At 47.2% G+C, this 13,601-nt stretch overlaps 1 protein-coding gene across 2 annotated transcripts in view; it reads right to left on the bottom strand.

Annotated features, from left to right (window-relative positions):
* LOC147701481 (carnitine O-palmitoyltransferase 1, liver isoform-like) overlaps positions 1 to 12,927 on the bottom strand; it is a 459,588-nt gene extending 446,661 nt beyond the window's left edge. For both annotated transcript variants that reach the window (XM_086930153.1, XM_086930154.1), the window contains exons 1-2: positions 12,760 to 12,927; positions 11,820 to 11,921 (exon numbers count right to left, since the gene is read on the bottom strand). In XM_086930153.1, the coding sequence (XP_086786279.1) occupies positions 11,820 to 11,921; positions 12,760 to 12,849 (192 nt within the window). In that variant the 5' untranslated portion in view covers positions 12,850 to 12,927. The remainder of the gene's footprint in view (positions 1 to 11,819; positions 11,922 to 12,759) is intronic.
* Between the last annotated feature and the right edge of the window lie 674 nt (positions 12,928 to 13,601).

Raw genomic sequence — 13,601 nt, 5'->3', positions numbered from 1 at the left:
AGCATATTCGGTTCGAGGCATGTGGGCTGCTGAATTCATATCTGTGCATAGAATACATAGTAGTCCCTCCATTAGCGGCGGCCGCCTGTGCCAGCTGCAGCAGTCTGGAAAAGTGTTTTTAGAACAGCCTGCCCTACAGCTGCCTGCTGTTTGGAGTGCACATCTACACAGTAGTGTTTTGTAAATGTGTGTGTGGTAGACCATGTGGCTGCTCTACATATATCCTCTAAAGGAATATTTCCAAGGAAAGCCATGGAGGCCCCCAACTTCCGGGTGGAGTGGGCCCGCGGGGGGGGATCGTTAGAGTGCGCTTGGCTTTCTGATAGCAGATCTGAATACACTTAACGATCCACCTGGCTATACCAGCCTTGGAAATGGGGTTGCCTTTGTGTTGTGGCTAAAAGGCAACAAATAGTTGTTTCATCTTCCGAAAATCTTTGGTCCTATCAATGTAGTACATCAAGGCCCTCTTAACGTCAAGCGTGTGAAGCATTCGCTCCACAACTGACTCAGGATTTTGGAAGAACACAGGCAGTTCTATAGTCTGGTTGATATGGAACTGCGAAACCACCTTAGGAAGGAACTTGGGGTTAGTGCGAAGCACCACCCTGTTGGAATGAATCTGTATGAATGGCTCTTGGATAGTTAGTGCATGGAGTTCACTAACGTGTCGTAGCGACGTAATCGCTATCAGGAAAGCCAACTTCCATGTTAAGAACTGAATCTCGCATGAATGCAATGGCTCAAAAGGTGGACCCATCAGTCTTGTGAGGACCACATTCAGGTTCCATTCAGGAGCTGGTGGGGTCCGGGGAGGAATGACTCGTTTGAGTCCTTCCATTAAAGCTTTGATGGTGGGCCCTCTGAAAAGGGAGAGATTCTGCCTGTTTTGGAGATAAGCAGCTATTGCGGACAAATGAATACGAATGGAAGCATAGGCCAGATTACATTTGTATAGATGTAACAGATAACAAATGATGTTTTGAGTAGATGCGTCCAGCGGGTTGATGTTGTGGTCTGCACAATAAATGACAAACCGCTTCCATTTCGCCGCATAGCATGCTCTGGTGGTGGGCCTCGTTGCCTCCCTGATGATATCCATACATACAGGAGGCAAGTTGAGGTAGCCAAACTCTAAGACCTCAGGAGCCAGATCGCCAGGTTGAGCTGTTGCGGATCTGGGTGCTGAATGTCGCCATGGCTCTGCGTTAAAAGCCTGGGTGTGAGGTGCAGCCTTTGATGCGGTACCACGGATAGTTCTAGAAACATGGTGTACCATGGTTGGCGTCCCCACGTCGGAGCAACCAGGATGAGCGTCATCGAGTGTTGCTTCAGCTTGCGTGCCACCAGCGGTATTAGAGGTGCTGGGGGAAAAGCATACGCAAAGATGCCTGACCAGTTCATCCATATCGCATTGCCCTGCGACTGTGGGTGTGGGAACCTGGCGGCGAAGCTTCGGCATTTGGCGTTTTCCTTTGTGGCTAACAGGTCTATCTCTGGATGACGCCACCTTTGGAAGTACGGGTGGAGTACTGATGGATGCATCTCCCACTCGTGCATTTGGTGGCTGTACCTGCTGAGCAGGTCCGCCATCTGATTGTCCTTGCCCGGGAGGTGTTCCGCCATGAGGAAGATGTTCCTTTGAATGGCCCACTTCCACATGCTCTGAGCCAGATGAGACAACTGTGGAGAGTGTGTACCTCCCTGCTTCTGAATGTAGTACATGGCCGTCATGTTGTCCGTCCGGATCAACATGGCCTTGCTGCATAGATGTACTTTGAATGCTTTCATCGCCATGAAGATAGCCATCAGTTCTAGAACGTTGATGTGCATCTTCTTCTGCTGCGTTGTCCATAGTCCCTGCACCGTGTAGTGGAGAACATGAGCTCCCCAACCCTGGAGAGATGCGTCCGTCGTCAGAATTATCTGTGGCACAGGCTCCTGGAACTGTCGTCCCTTGCAAAGGTTTTGTGGATTCCACCAATGCAGAGAGTTGTATGCACGACCGGGTACCAACACTAGGTCTTTCAACTGTCCGCGAGCCTAATTCCACTGACGTGCTAAGCACTCCTGAAGGGGACGCATATGTAGTCTTGCGTGCAGGACTATGAAAATGCAGGAGGCCATCATGCCTATCAACTGCATGAACACTCGGGCCTGAAGTGAGTGTTGAGGTCTGAATTTCTGTATCAGCGATTGAATGCTGCTGATCCTCACTGAATTTGGCTGTGCCTTGGCTGCCAGAATGTCTATGGTCGCAACCAGATACTGCCGTATGTGGGCGGGTTGCAGGTGGGACTTTGGGTAATTCAGTGAGAATCCCAGATCGTGAAGAAGGTGAATGGTGTGGGACATGTGGGCGGCACACTGCTGGGCCCACTTTGCCTGGATAAGCAGTCGTCCAGATAAGGGTAGACGTGAATGTTCTGTCTCCGTAAGTGTGCTGCCACCGTCGCTAGGCACTTTGTAAACACCCTGGGTGCCGTGGTGACTCCGAAAGGTAGGACCTTGAACTGGTAATGTTGATTTTGGATGGTGAACCTGAGGTATTTTCTGTGAGACGGGTGTAGTGGAATATGAAAATACGCATCCTTCAGATCTAATGTTGCGAGAAAATCTCCCTGACTGAGCAACGGTAGTACTTGCTGCAGTATTAGCATGTGAAAGTGCTCTGATAGAATGTACCGATTGAGGGGTAAATGTAAATGTAAATTGATACTTGTATAGCGCACTACTCACCCGCAAGGGTCTCAAGGCGCTTGTACGAATACCGCTGTGGAACCCATCCTGGCTTTCCCTGTGAGGCGTCCACTCCTGGGCACCCCCAAGGTGGAGGCCAGGCATCCTTAGCGTTGTGGGGGCCGTTGTGGAGATTAAGCAAGCTATTGCCCAGAGTTACAGAGTGGGACTCCATGATTGGAATAGGCACTGAGGCGAGAATTATCAGGTCAGTGGAATTTTGAGCACAAGACCCGCCGAGGCGGGGAATTGAACCCTGGTCCTGGGCCAGACCTCTGCATCAGGGTCTGCCGCTCTAATCATTGAGCCACACTGCTCTGTCCAGTATGGGTCTGAAGGACCCGTCCTTTTTTGGAATCAAGAAGTACAGTGAGTAAACTCCTGTGCCTCTTTCTTCCACAGGCACGAGCTCGATTGCTCCTTTTTGCAGCATGACAAGTACCTCCTGCTGCAATAAGTGCAAATGCTCTGTGGACATAGGACGGTGTCTTGGGGGTATGCTGGGTGGAGTGGATGTTAACTCCAGACAATACCCGTACTGGATAAGCTTTGTGACCCACCTGTCTGTGGTGATGGACTTCCAGACTGGCAGGAACTGTTGAAGTCTCCCCCTGACCGGTGTTGTATGGTCGGGGGGCAGTGACAAGGCGTCACTGTTCGTTAGTGGCGGAGGACCTGGAGCTGTTGTTTCCACGACCTTTGCCCTTGGCGCCGTTTACACGATAGCCACCTCTACTTTGTTTGATGTATGTGGTTTGCGCGCCACCTTTAGTGTACTGTGTTTGCTGGGACAGCTGGCCTCTGGAAACACCTCCATTGCCTGAGCGACGAAAAGAACCACCCCCGAACTGCTGCTACTGGAGAGCCCCCAAAGACTTTGCAGTCTCATTGTCTTTCTTGATTTTATCCAAGGTGGTGTCCACCTCTGGTCCAAATAGATGATCAGGGTTTACTGGCTGATTTAGAATGGTGGTTTGTATCTCTGGCTTGAACCCGGAGATTCTGAGCCAGGCATGTCGCCTCAACATGACACTAGTGTTAACTGCCCTGGCCGCGGTGTCTGCAGCGTCCAGTGCACATTTGATAGAAGCATTTGATATGAGCTTTCCTTCCTGTATGAGCATCTCAGCTGCCTCCTTATATTCGTCAGGCAGGTGCTGTAACAGGGTCTCCAGTGTGTCGTAATGGGCCCTGTCATACCTGGCTAAGAGTGCCTGAGTGTTTGAAATGCGCCAGATATTGGCCGCTTGAGCTGCCACCCTTTTCCCTGATGCCTCTAGCACCTTAGATTCTTTATCAGGGAGAGGAACATCACCCGTTGTTTGTGAATTAGCCCTCTTCCGGGCATTAGAAACAACAAGAGAGTCCAACGACAACTGTCCCTTAAGGTAGGGTACTTCTTTTCAATCCTGGGGTTTATCACCCTGGCTCTTGTAGGCTCCTTAAATATTTCCCCAGCATGTTTCAAGACACCCTTCAACATAGGCAGAGTCTTGACAGTCCTCTCTGAGGTGGAAAAGGTGTCGAACAGAAAGTCTACTTCAATAGGGTCAGCATGGAGCTGGACGTCATGATTCTTGGCTGCCCTTTCAATCAGTGCATTAAACGCCGCAGAGTCCTCAGTAGGCGATGTTTTCACAGTATACACATGAGTGTCTGGGGCAGTGTGTGGATCCCCAGGGTCAGCAGCATCTGCCCAAGGTTCATTAGTATCTTCTGGATCAGTGTCCACAGGATAGCTGTATTCGTCATTGTCACCTTCCCCAGTCTCCACATCTGAATAAGTGGGCGAGACATCATGGCCACGTGGAGATACAGGTTCTACAAGAACAGGTGTTTTAGTAGAATCCTTCTTTTTCAGTGGGATTTTATAGGACTCCATCGGCTGTTCTGGGGCGATCTTTCGTTTATAAATAGAAAGTCTGCCAGCCTCGGCATAGATAAACGGTTCCTTTGCTCTGCAGGCAAGGGCTGTCGATGCTTTATGGCTGGGACCACAGTTGTGGGCTTCGGCCCCGTGGACACCTTCTTGGGCACTTCGACGCCATGTTAGGGACGAAGGCTTTCGGCACCACCTTCGGTGGCAGCGTGAAGTGGATCGGCGCCGACGTCTTTTGAGGCTTGTCGGCAGGCTTCGATGGCGGAGGATCCTTAGGCCGAAGCCTTGTCCGTAATGCGCTTCAGGGAGTCCGTCACCTGCTTCGAGAAGGAGGCGGACGGCTGCTTCGACTCGACTGAATCCTTCGAGGCACCACCAGGCGTGGACTCGGGGGTTGTACCGCTTTTAGTCTTGTCCGGTCGACGCGGAGGCTCGAGAACCTTCTGATCACTGAGTCCTTTGTCGGTGTCGAGTGTCTTCGGCGCCGATTTTTTCGGGTCGACGTCCTTGACCTTTGCTTTCGGCGTGCCAGACTTTGGCTCGACGCCCTTTAGCGGCCTCTTGAGGTCGAGAACACTTTTTTGGTTCGTCGGTGCCGACAGATCCGAGGACTTCGAGCCGACCAAAGCAATACGCACTTTCGGTTTTGATTTAGCCTCAAGTGCTTTAGGTTGCGTAGACACCGAAGCTTTCACTTTTGGTTTCGATTTCGCAACTTGCGGCTCCTCAGATATGTCCGAAGGCGGGCCGTTGAACTTATTGGAAGATCTTGGGTAAGGCCCTGTGGCGATCCCTCGACCTGAGCCTTATAAAGTGTTTTGGACCCAGTATCAGTTTGTGGGCCTAGCTCCTCGCTCGAGATATCTTCCATGGACCCAAAGGCCCCATCTTCGTCTCCTACCTCGTCGACGACGTCTTCCGCATCGAGCATCTCAACATCAGAGTCGTAGTTGGAGTCTACCTCCGATGCGGGATCCGACAGGATTTCTCGAACCTCCCGCTCTGCTCCTTCATCATCCCCGGCATCAAAGATGTCCACGGGTTCAGGTGCTGTCTGCTGGGCTTCCTTGCGCGCAGCGCCCCGATGCAGAATTGTCTTTTTGGATCGGAAACGGGAACAAGCCATACAGCTGGCTTCATCATGATCCAGCGACAGGCACTTGTTGCACACCGGGTGGACGTCGATGTGGGGATATTTCGAGTTGCACACGGGACATCTCTTGAACAGGCTTTGTTCCATGATGGTTCGTAGATAAGTCCTCTGGCGTCGACCGGGCCTTCAGCGCTGAAAAGCACGCAGCTCTTCTGGATATCCGGCTCGGGAACCGAGCTGGAACAGAACTGGGCACCGATCGCAAGACAATACCGACGAAAAACGAAAGGCCTTTAGGCCAAAAGAGAGTTTTATATCGATTCCGACTTGAGTGAACCAATATACATCCGAACCCAATGGCGGAAAAAAACAATCTGAGGATGGAGTCGATGCCCATGCGCACTGTAGTCCAGGGGAGGAGCCACCTATCTCGTGATACTTCGAAGACTCTTCCAGGACAACAATGTGCGATCATCCGGAGCCAACACTAGGCGGCGATCTATGCACAGATATGAATTCAGCAGCCCACATGCTCGAACCAATGGATCTCCAATCACTTGAAGCTGGAACGTACCATTGTTTTGATTATGGTGAAACCATGTGATATAGTACTCCGGTCAGAAAACGAACCCGAATGGTTATATTTAGCCATAAAAACATAGTATAGTCTGTGCAACTTTCAGAAGGATGTATGATGTGCACATTCTGTAAATCTGCAGAGGCCATGCCCCAGTAAAGGGAAGCACGTATTTTCAACGGAGGCCTCATCTCGGAAGCTGCCTTCGCTAGAACAAGGTTTAGGAGGTGGGGACAATTTGTACACTCGCCCATCTTGTCCACAGCAAGGAAATTATCCCAGAACTCCGAGGTCTAAGAACTTGTTGACTGTGAGCAACAGTGCTAGTGAGACTGTGTGAAAATAACTTGTGAGAGGGAGACTGGAGTGGATTTTGGAGAGGGACCCTCAGCTCACCTACTGAAAAGAACCAAACAGTGCTAGCTCATTGACGGGTGAGTAAGAGTCGATCCTCCTCACTTTCTGAAATGGGAATTCAGAATGAATATGAGCAATTAGCAGAAAAGTCTTGGGACATCCTTCTCTGTCGGCTGCAGAAACAGACTATGTTGGTACATGGTGATAAAGAAACCTGGTACACAGACATCTGTAAAGAATTATTTCATTGAACACATTTTCTTTGCTTTCATTCTTCTCAAGGTTTCGTTCAGTTTTATTAAAATCATTTAGGTCCAACAATATTACGGTCTCCGAGAATTCTTTAAAAACCTAAAGAAGAACAATTTACTAACCATAATCCGAGAGACATTTTTCACTGGGAGCCTCAGTTCACCTACAGTAAAGTCGAGTGAAAGGATCTCTAAGCTCCTAACCTTTGTTGCAATGTATTGTATTGGAATGTACCATTTGTATAATGCTTCAGACCCTTTAAGAAGCCACAGAGCATTATCTGGGTGATAGACTAGATGGCTACTCACTTTGTTCGATGAATGTGGATTTACAGTGTAGGCAATATACATAAGGTTGGAGGTCGTGCAAAAACTTCGGAGCTGTATGGTTAGTGGCAGACTGTGTGCTACCGGGTCTCCAGTACTAAAACAAGGCACTGAAATAAAACTATATTTTGGGGAGGCGTGGCTAGCGACTGTGAAAAATGGCCACAGCCTCGAGGAGCTCTGCAGCCCACAGACACAACCCCTGCAAATCCTGATCTCTGAGCAACGAGGTACATTGTTACTGCCACCGCACTGCCTCCGGTTCCGATTGCCAAAAACGGAAAGTCGGCACGACCCGCGGCAACCGATCTAGCCCGGGAGGCGAATTGTGGCCTAGTCCCAGGGGTGAAGCCGGGAGCCACAGTAGATGCAGAGGCCGCACGCAGCGGCGACGTAGGCGGCACGAGATTGGAGCAGACATCGGGCGGAAGAGGCGGCACATTGCGGTGGCTGGACAAGAAAGGATATCAAGACGTGCCACTAGTAAGAGACTGGGGGCGGATGCGGACCCCTGCCTGTGACCTGATAAAGCGGTCTGGTGCTGCAGGGCGGTGGTGGAAGGCAGCAATCGCCTGCAGCCCCCCGGGGCCTCTGGAACGCCGAAGAAGGAGCCGGAGATGTAGCGGCGCGGTGGGAAGCGCCGGCCAAAATTGCAGCGACATTCGACGGCAAGGCCCTGGCGGCCCGCAGTAGCGGCAGAAGTTGGAGGCTGCCCAGGGGGTGAAGGGCGGGCGCGAGGCACAGACACGGTAACAAGATGGAAAGACAGTTGGAAGCCCCCAGGCCATGTGTTCGGGCCTTAAAAATTGCCACTATGGTGACAAGGCGGTAAACCGGCGAATGAATGCGCATCCTACAGACCAATAGCTCTCCTCAATGCGGAGGCAAAAATACTGCAAAGACCGTGGTCGCTAGGCTACAGCCGCATTTATCAGAACTTATACACGCTGACCAATCAGGGTTTATGCCGCACTGTAATACGGTGCTTAACCTAAGAAGGCTGTTCGGAGTAATGCAACGCAGGTCAGCCATACTGGAGAACGCAGCTATCCTTTCTCTGGACGCACGAATGGTGTTCGACTTGGTGGAGTGGCCCTTTCTTTTTGCGGTACTACAGCGCATGGGCTTCGGGCCAAAGTTCTGTACATGGGTCCACTTGTTGTACACAAGCCCAGTGGCACAGGTGGTCGTGAATGGATATATGTCTAAAGAATTTCCACTGGGAAGAGGTACATGGCAGGGCTGCCCACTGTCACCCCTGCTTTTTGCGATAGTATTGGAGCTGCTGGCGGCGTGGATAAGGCAGGACCTCACGATACGGGGAATAAGATGGGCGATATATTGGGAGGATCGTATCTCGCTATATGCGGACGACATTCTCTTATACTGGACGTCCCCAAAGAACTCCATTGACCGCTTATTAGATATATGTGCTACATATGGGCGAGTATCCGGGTACACCATCAATTGGGGCAAATCACTGTTGTACGTCCTGCGGGGGCCCCTTCCACAGCTATCGAGTGGATGCGAGTTGCAAATAGTCACAGTCGGATTCAAGTATCTGGAGATTTTCGTGACACATGACCATGCGGAGTTCACTGAAATAAACTTAACCCAACCCCTGCTGCGATTTAAAAAAGACGTTAAACATTGGCATACGTTCCCGTTAATACTCCTCGGACGCGCTGCACTTTTTAATATGGTGGCTCTCCCAAGATTTCTGTACGCACTACAAAATACACCGTTACTTATCCCCCAGACCTATTTTGGAGCAATTAATGCGGAGGTAACAACGCTGCTCTGGGACGGAAAAGCGCCTCGAATAGCGCTCCAAAAACTTACTAAGGGTAGGTACGACGGCGGGATCGCCCTGCCAGATGTTAAAGCATATTATTGGGCTTCCCAGCTGGTCGCGAATAATTACTGGCTGCATGTTCCTCAGGGAGACCCGGCGTACAGACTTGGCAGGCATTTATTAGAGCCGGCGGGGATAATGAGTGTCCTGTACAATAGAAAGAAGAAGTACACAAATACGGTTCCGACATTGCACACAGTATGTATATGGTTGGGAAGGAGTGGTCACGAGAGCTATGCCGCTATGGGACACAAAAAAATTTGGGATGCTGGGCAATACAAAGGGGTTCCGTAATTGGGACTCCATAGGAATTTCAACGGTTGTAGACCTATGGCAGAAGGGTGGGGTGGTCACCTTCGCTCATCTGCAGGCCACATATGGCCTGGCAGGGACGGAGAGGTTTAGATATATGCAGATTACACATGCATTGCAGTTCCTAATACCGCCAGACACAAATCAGGAGGACTCCTCTCCGATAGAGGATAGACTCCTAACAGATCACCTCCAGAAGAAAGCCATTTTACTGACATATAAAAAGATAGTTAATAGAGCAGACCCCACAGGGACCCTGAAGGCTAAGTGGGAGTGTGAGGTAGGAGATATCGATGAGGCAGAATGGAGAGAGGCGCTAGCTTCCCCTAAGGAAGCTGCTATTCCATCAAGGCTCAGACTAGTGCAGCTTAAAATACTGCACCATACATACTATACTATGGCACTTCTACACAAGATAGGAAGGGCAGATACGCCGCACTGTCTTAGGGAATGTGGGAAAACGGGATCGTTCTACCATACTATCTGGAGTTGCCCCGTGATTGTGAGATATTGCATGGCGATCATGAGGACAGTCTCCCAGGTTACGCAGATCACTGTACTGCCGAGTCCAAGATGCTGCCTCCTTAGCATATGGGACTCAACGGACTTAAACAAGACGACCCAGGATTGGGTGACGTTATAAATGACTATAGCAAAAAGAAATATCGCACAACGCTTGGGGTCCCAGATTTAGTCTGCTCTCACTCAGTGGTGTAGGGATATGGACCTGGCAATGGTTGCAGAAAGATCAGTGTATTTATATAGAGGCTGCCCAAAAAATGGGAGAAGGTATGGGGAAGGTGGAACACGTACAGAGGAGACATATGTGAACCCCCGCAGCCTGAAGACTCTGATTCAGATGAAAGTTCGTGATTGTATTATGATATGAGACTCACTGAAAGTGTCCATGTAGGGTGGGATGGGTTGTGTGGGATGAGAATGGGTGTGATGGTTCGTATAACTGTAGCAACAATTATGATTCTACAAGCGATGAATGTCATGCTGTCGTTGAAATGCTCTACAATATGTCTCAATAAAATTTGTTTTTAAAAAAAAAACTATATTTTGACTAAAGAGTAATTCTAAAGGTTAACCCAAAACATAGAACCCAAACATGTTGGCATGAATCTCACGCAAAACTATAAACGTGCATAAATATAATTAAGGCTCCTTGTTTTATGGTATTTATCTTTTTAACATTTCCCTCAGTATTTATCCATATTAATTTTTGATCACCTTGTTATTTGTATCCATATTTGGGGGGGGGGGGGGGGGTTCTGAATAGATTAGGTTATATGGTATATTTCCACATTGATTTAACTAATAAATATGTGCACATACATTGACGCCAGTCATGTTTTAGCAAATTAAGCCAATAAATATAACAACACAATACTTCCACAGGTAAGTATTGGCATTATACTATAAATGGATGTTGACATGTCATTATTTAATGAAACCTAATCCTGTTATTTAACTCCCCATGCCATCTATCTGCTAAGCTGTTGGCCTAGAATTAATGAAAGACAGTATGGAAAGGCATTATAAAAAGTCAATTTTTCTATTTTTAAAAATAAATTCTTACAGGACACACATTGTTTTCTGTCTGTATTTATCGGTTAAAGTCAGTAAAAACTGAAAACTGGGTGCCCTAAATATAATACATGGGAGCCTTCAATCTCTGTATAAAAGGCAGTTTCTAATTTCCTCAATAAAGGTGACTTGTGACATCTTGAATCATTTCTAATAAAGAAATAGAAATTATATAGCTGATCAACTGTAATCATTTATTTCAGTTGTGTTTTGATGTCACAATGCCTGTTGCCAGAGCCAGAAGACAAAAGAAAATGCAGGACCCGGAGCATAATTAAAGTTCAAGTTTAAACAATGACACCTAATCCTAGCTTTTCCTTCTTCTGATATATTTTTCTCAATGACTAGTGATCAGCAGAAATTAGATATTAAAGAAATATGTTCATTGTTTGCATTACATTGTTTAGGTAATTATAAGAAAGACACTATGCATGTTTCTACACAATCTGAGGTTCAGCATTTTTAAAAATCTAACTTACATTAAAATGATTCGAAAATATTTTTGCTGTAAATATCGACCTGCTTTTTGGTGTGATTAATTTTGTACTACAGATTCTTCATGTTGTCAAACATCCCATCTCTTTCACATGAAAGAGTAACACATCAAGGAGTTAAGCCGTTTGTAGGAAAGGTGATGTTGTGACCATGTATTATAGGGAACAATACACTTATAGGCAGAGTTTATATTGTCACAGAACTCTTTTGTGACTTACAATGTCCTTATAATGAAACCAAGGGAGTAGTACTCTATCCTATATATAAAAAAGTAATAAACGTGGATGCATTGCTAATTCAGCACTATCCCTGCATGGAGCTTTATGGGGCTCTAGACTCACCCTCTGCATGGTGCCCTTGATGCTAGGTACAGGCAGACGAGGAAGACAAGCCTGAAAACTGTACAACATGGGCTTTCGACCAGAGAAAATTTTCACCATGAACTGTGGACAGAAAACAAGAACATTAGAACTTCACAGATTTATTATCTCCTCAAAATCTAACCTCTTTCTTCCCATCCTAATACTGCGCCATGTCTTCAGAATAAAAACACAGAACCAGCCAACATATGCCGACCAAACTATAGAACAAGCTCATGTTACTGCCCACCCAACTAGCCATCAGGTTTCATCCCATTTCAAGGTCAGACGATTATCTCTTCCCAGATGTTTAGTGGACAATTAAATCTCTATTTACCAATCTCCTATATCCTCTGATCTGCCTGCATCCAACAATCCATGCTATCCATCTAAACCCCAAACCAACTAACCTCTTCCCACCCAAACACAAACTATCAAATATCTACATAGTTATCCAGAGCATCATTCAGCCTCTTCCAACCCAAAAACCAGACCGTCCAAGCTATTCCGGTCAATGCTATTCACACTCATCCAAGCTATTGCTGTCCATGCTATTCACACCCAACTACTGAGCCAATAGACCTCTTTCCTCAACCACCAATGTACAGATTTCTCCCGACCCAGTCAAAGAAGCATCACATTCCTTACACGCAGTCCGAATGGTCTAACACTCTAGTTAAACATTCACTTCCGTTGCTTCATCGTTTGATCATTTTGCCTTGTTGCCATCTTGCACGGCTAACGCACATGAAAAATAAACATAAGATTCCTGCCGCTCTAAAAGGTGTGCTGTAGGTCTTATAGTTATATTGGTTTTAGAAATGCTTAACATGAGTCTTACAAACAATAACAAAACCTCTGTAAAATGAATAAGCAGTTAGTATTTGTCACTTGGAGACAAAACCAGATCAAAGAAACATACCAGCCATAACTTGGTGCCCACTGACATATGCCCATGTTGTTCGAACATCCAGCCATGGTAGGACAGGAGTTGCTTCAAAATGAAGCGCATAGTTAGGATGAGAGCCAGCCACAGACCCGTGGAGAAGAGCAATGCACTCAGGATACTCTGTCCTTGGTGAGAAAAATAGGTGCTACAAACAAAAAAGAAAATGGGAGAAATATGAAAGAAGAGCAGAAGAAAAGAGAATTAGGCATTTATGGGAAGGAAGAACATTGAATAGGACATCACAGACTGATCCACTTGAATTCAAGAGAAGGTATACCAAAGGCTCATTCGAGAAAAAAGCAACTGAGAAAAACGTATTTGGTCAAGAGGGAGAATGTATCACATGTGGTCTGTCTGAAGCAAAGGGAGAACAATCAAAGAGATCAATGTGCCTGGGATCAGATACCAAAACAAGTTACCTGGACTGGCTTACTGAAGGATAACAGACTTCAGAGACATATCTGAATGGACAAAGAGTGACAGACATCAGGACATCCGCTAGGCTTACGGAACAGTCACTGAGACAGTGGTCTGCAAAGATGGATAGCAGGCTTAAAGTTACATATGATGAATTTCGTAAAGGATAGCACAGATGTGGAAAGGGTAAAAGTTAAATATCAAGGAGAAAGAAAGCAAGATAAAAATATTCTGAGGCAAAGAAAACAAATGAAAAGAAGAAAGTAAAAAACAAAGGACATCATTAAAAAAGGGTACCAAAATCGAAGGGGACTAATATACAGACCTGACCAGACCCAGTCACATTGTCAATTACATCTAACCAGGCACTACTATTCTCTTTTACATCTTATGGTTCA

This window comes from Lissotriton vulgaris, chromosome 7 (genome assembly GCF_964263255.1).
Source record: "Lissotriton vulgaris chromosome 7, aLisVul1.2, whole genome shotgun sequence".
In the NCBI taxonomy this organism is placed as follows: domain Eukaryota; kingdom Metazoa; phylum Chordata; class Amphibia; order Caudata; family Salamandridae; genus Lissotriton; species Lissotriton vulgaris.
The sequence above is the reverse complement of the archived record's forward strand: the minus strand, read 5'-3'. Positions and strand labels throughout refer to the sequence as shown.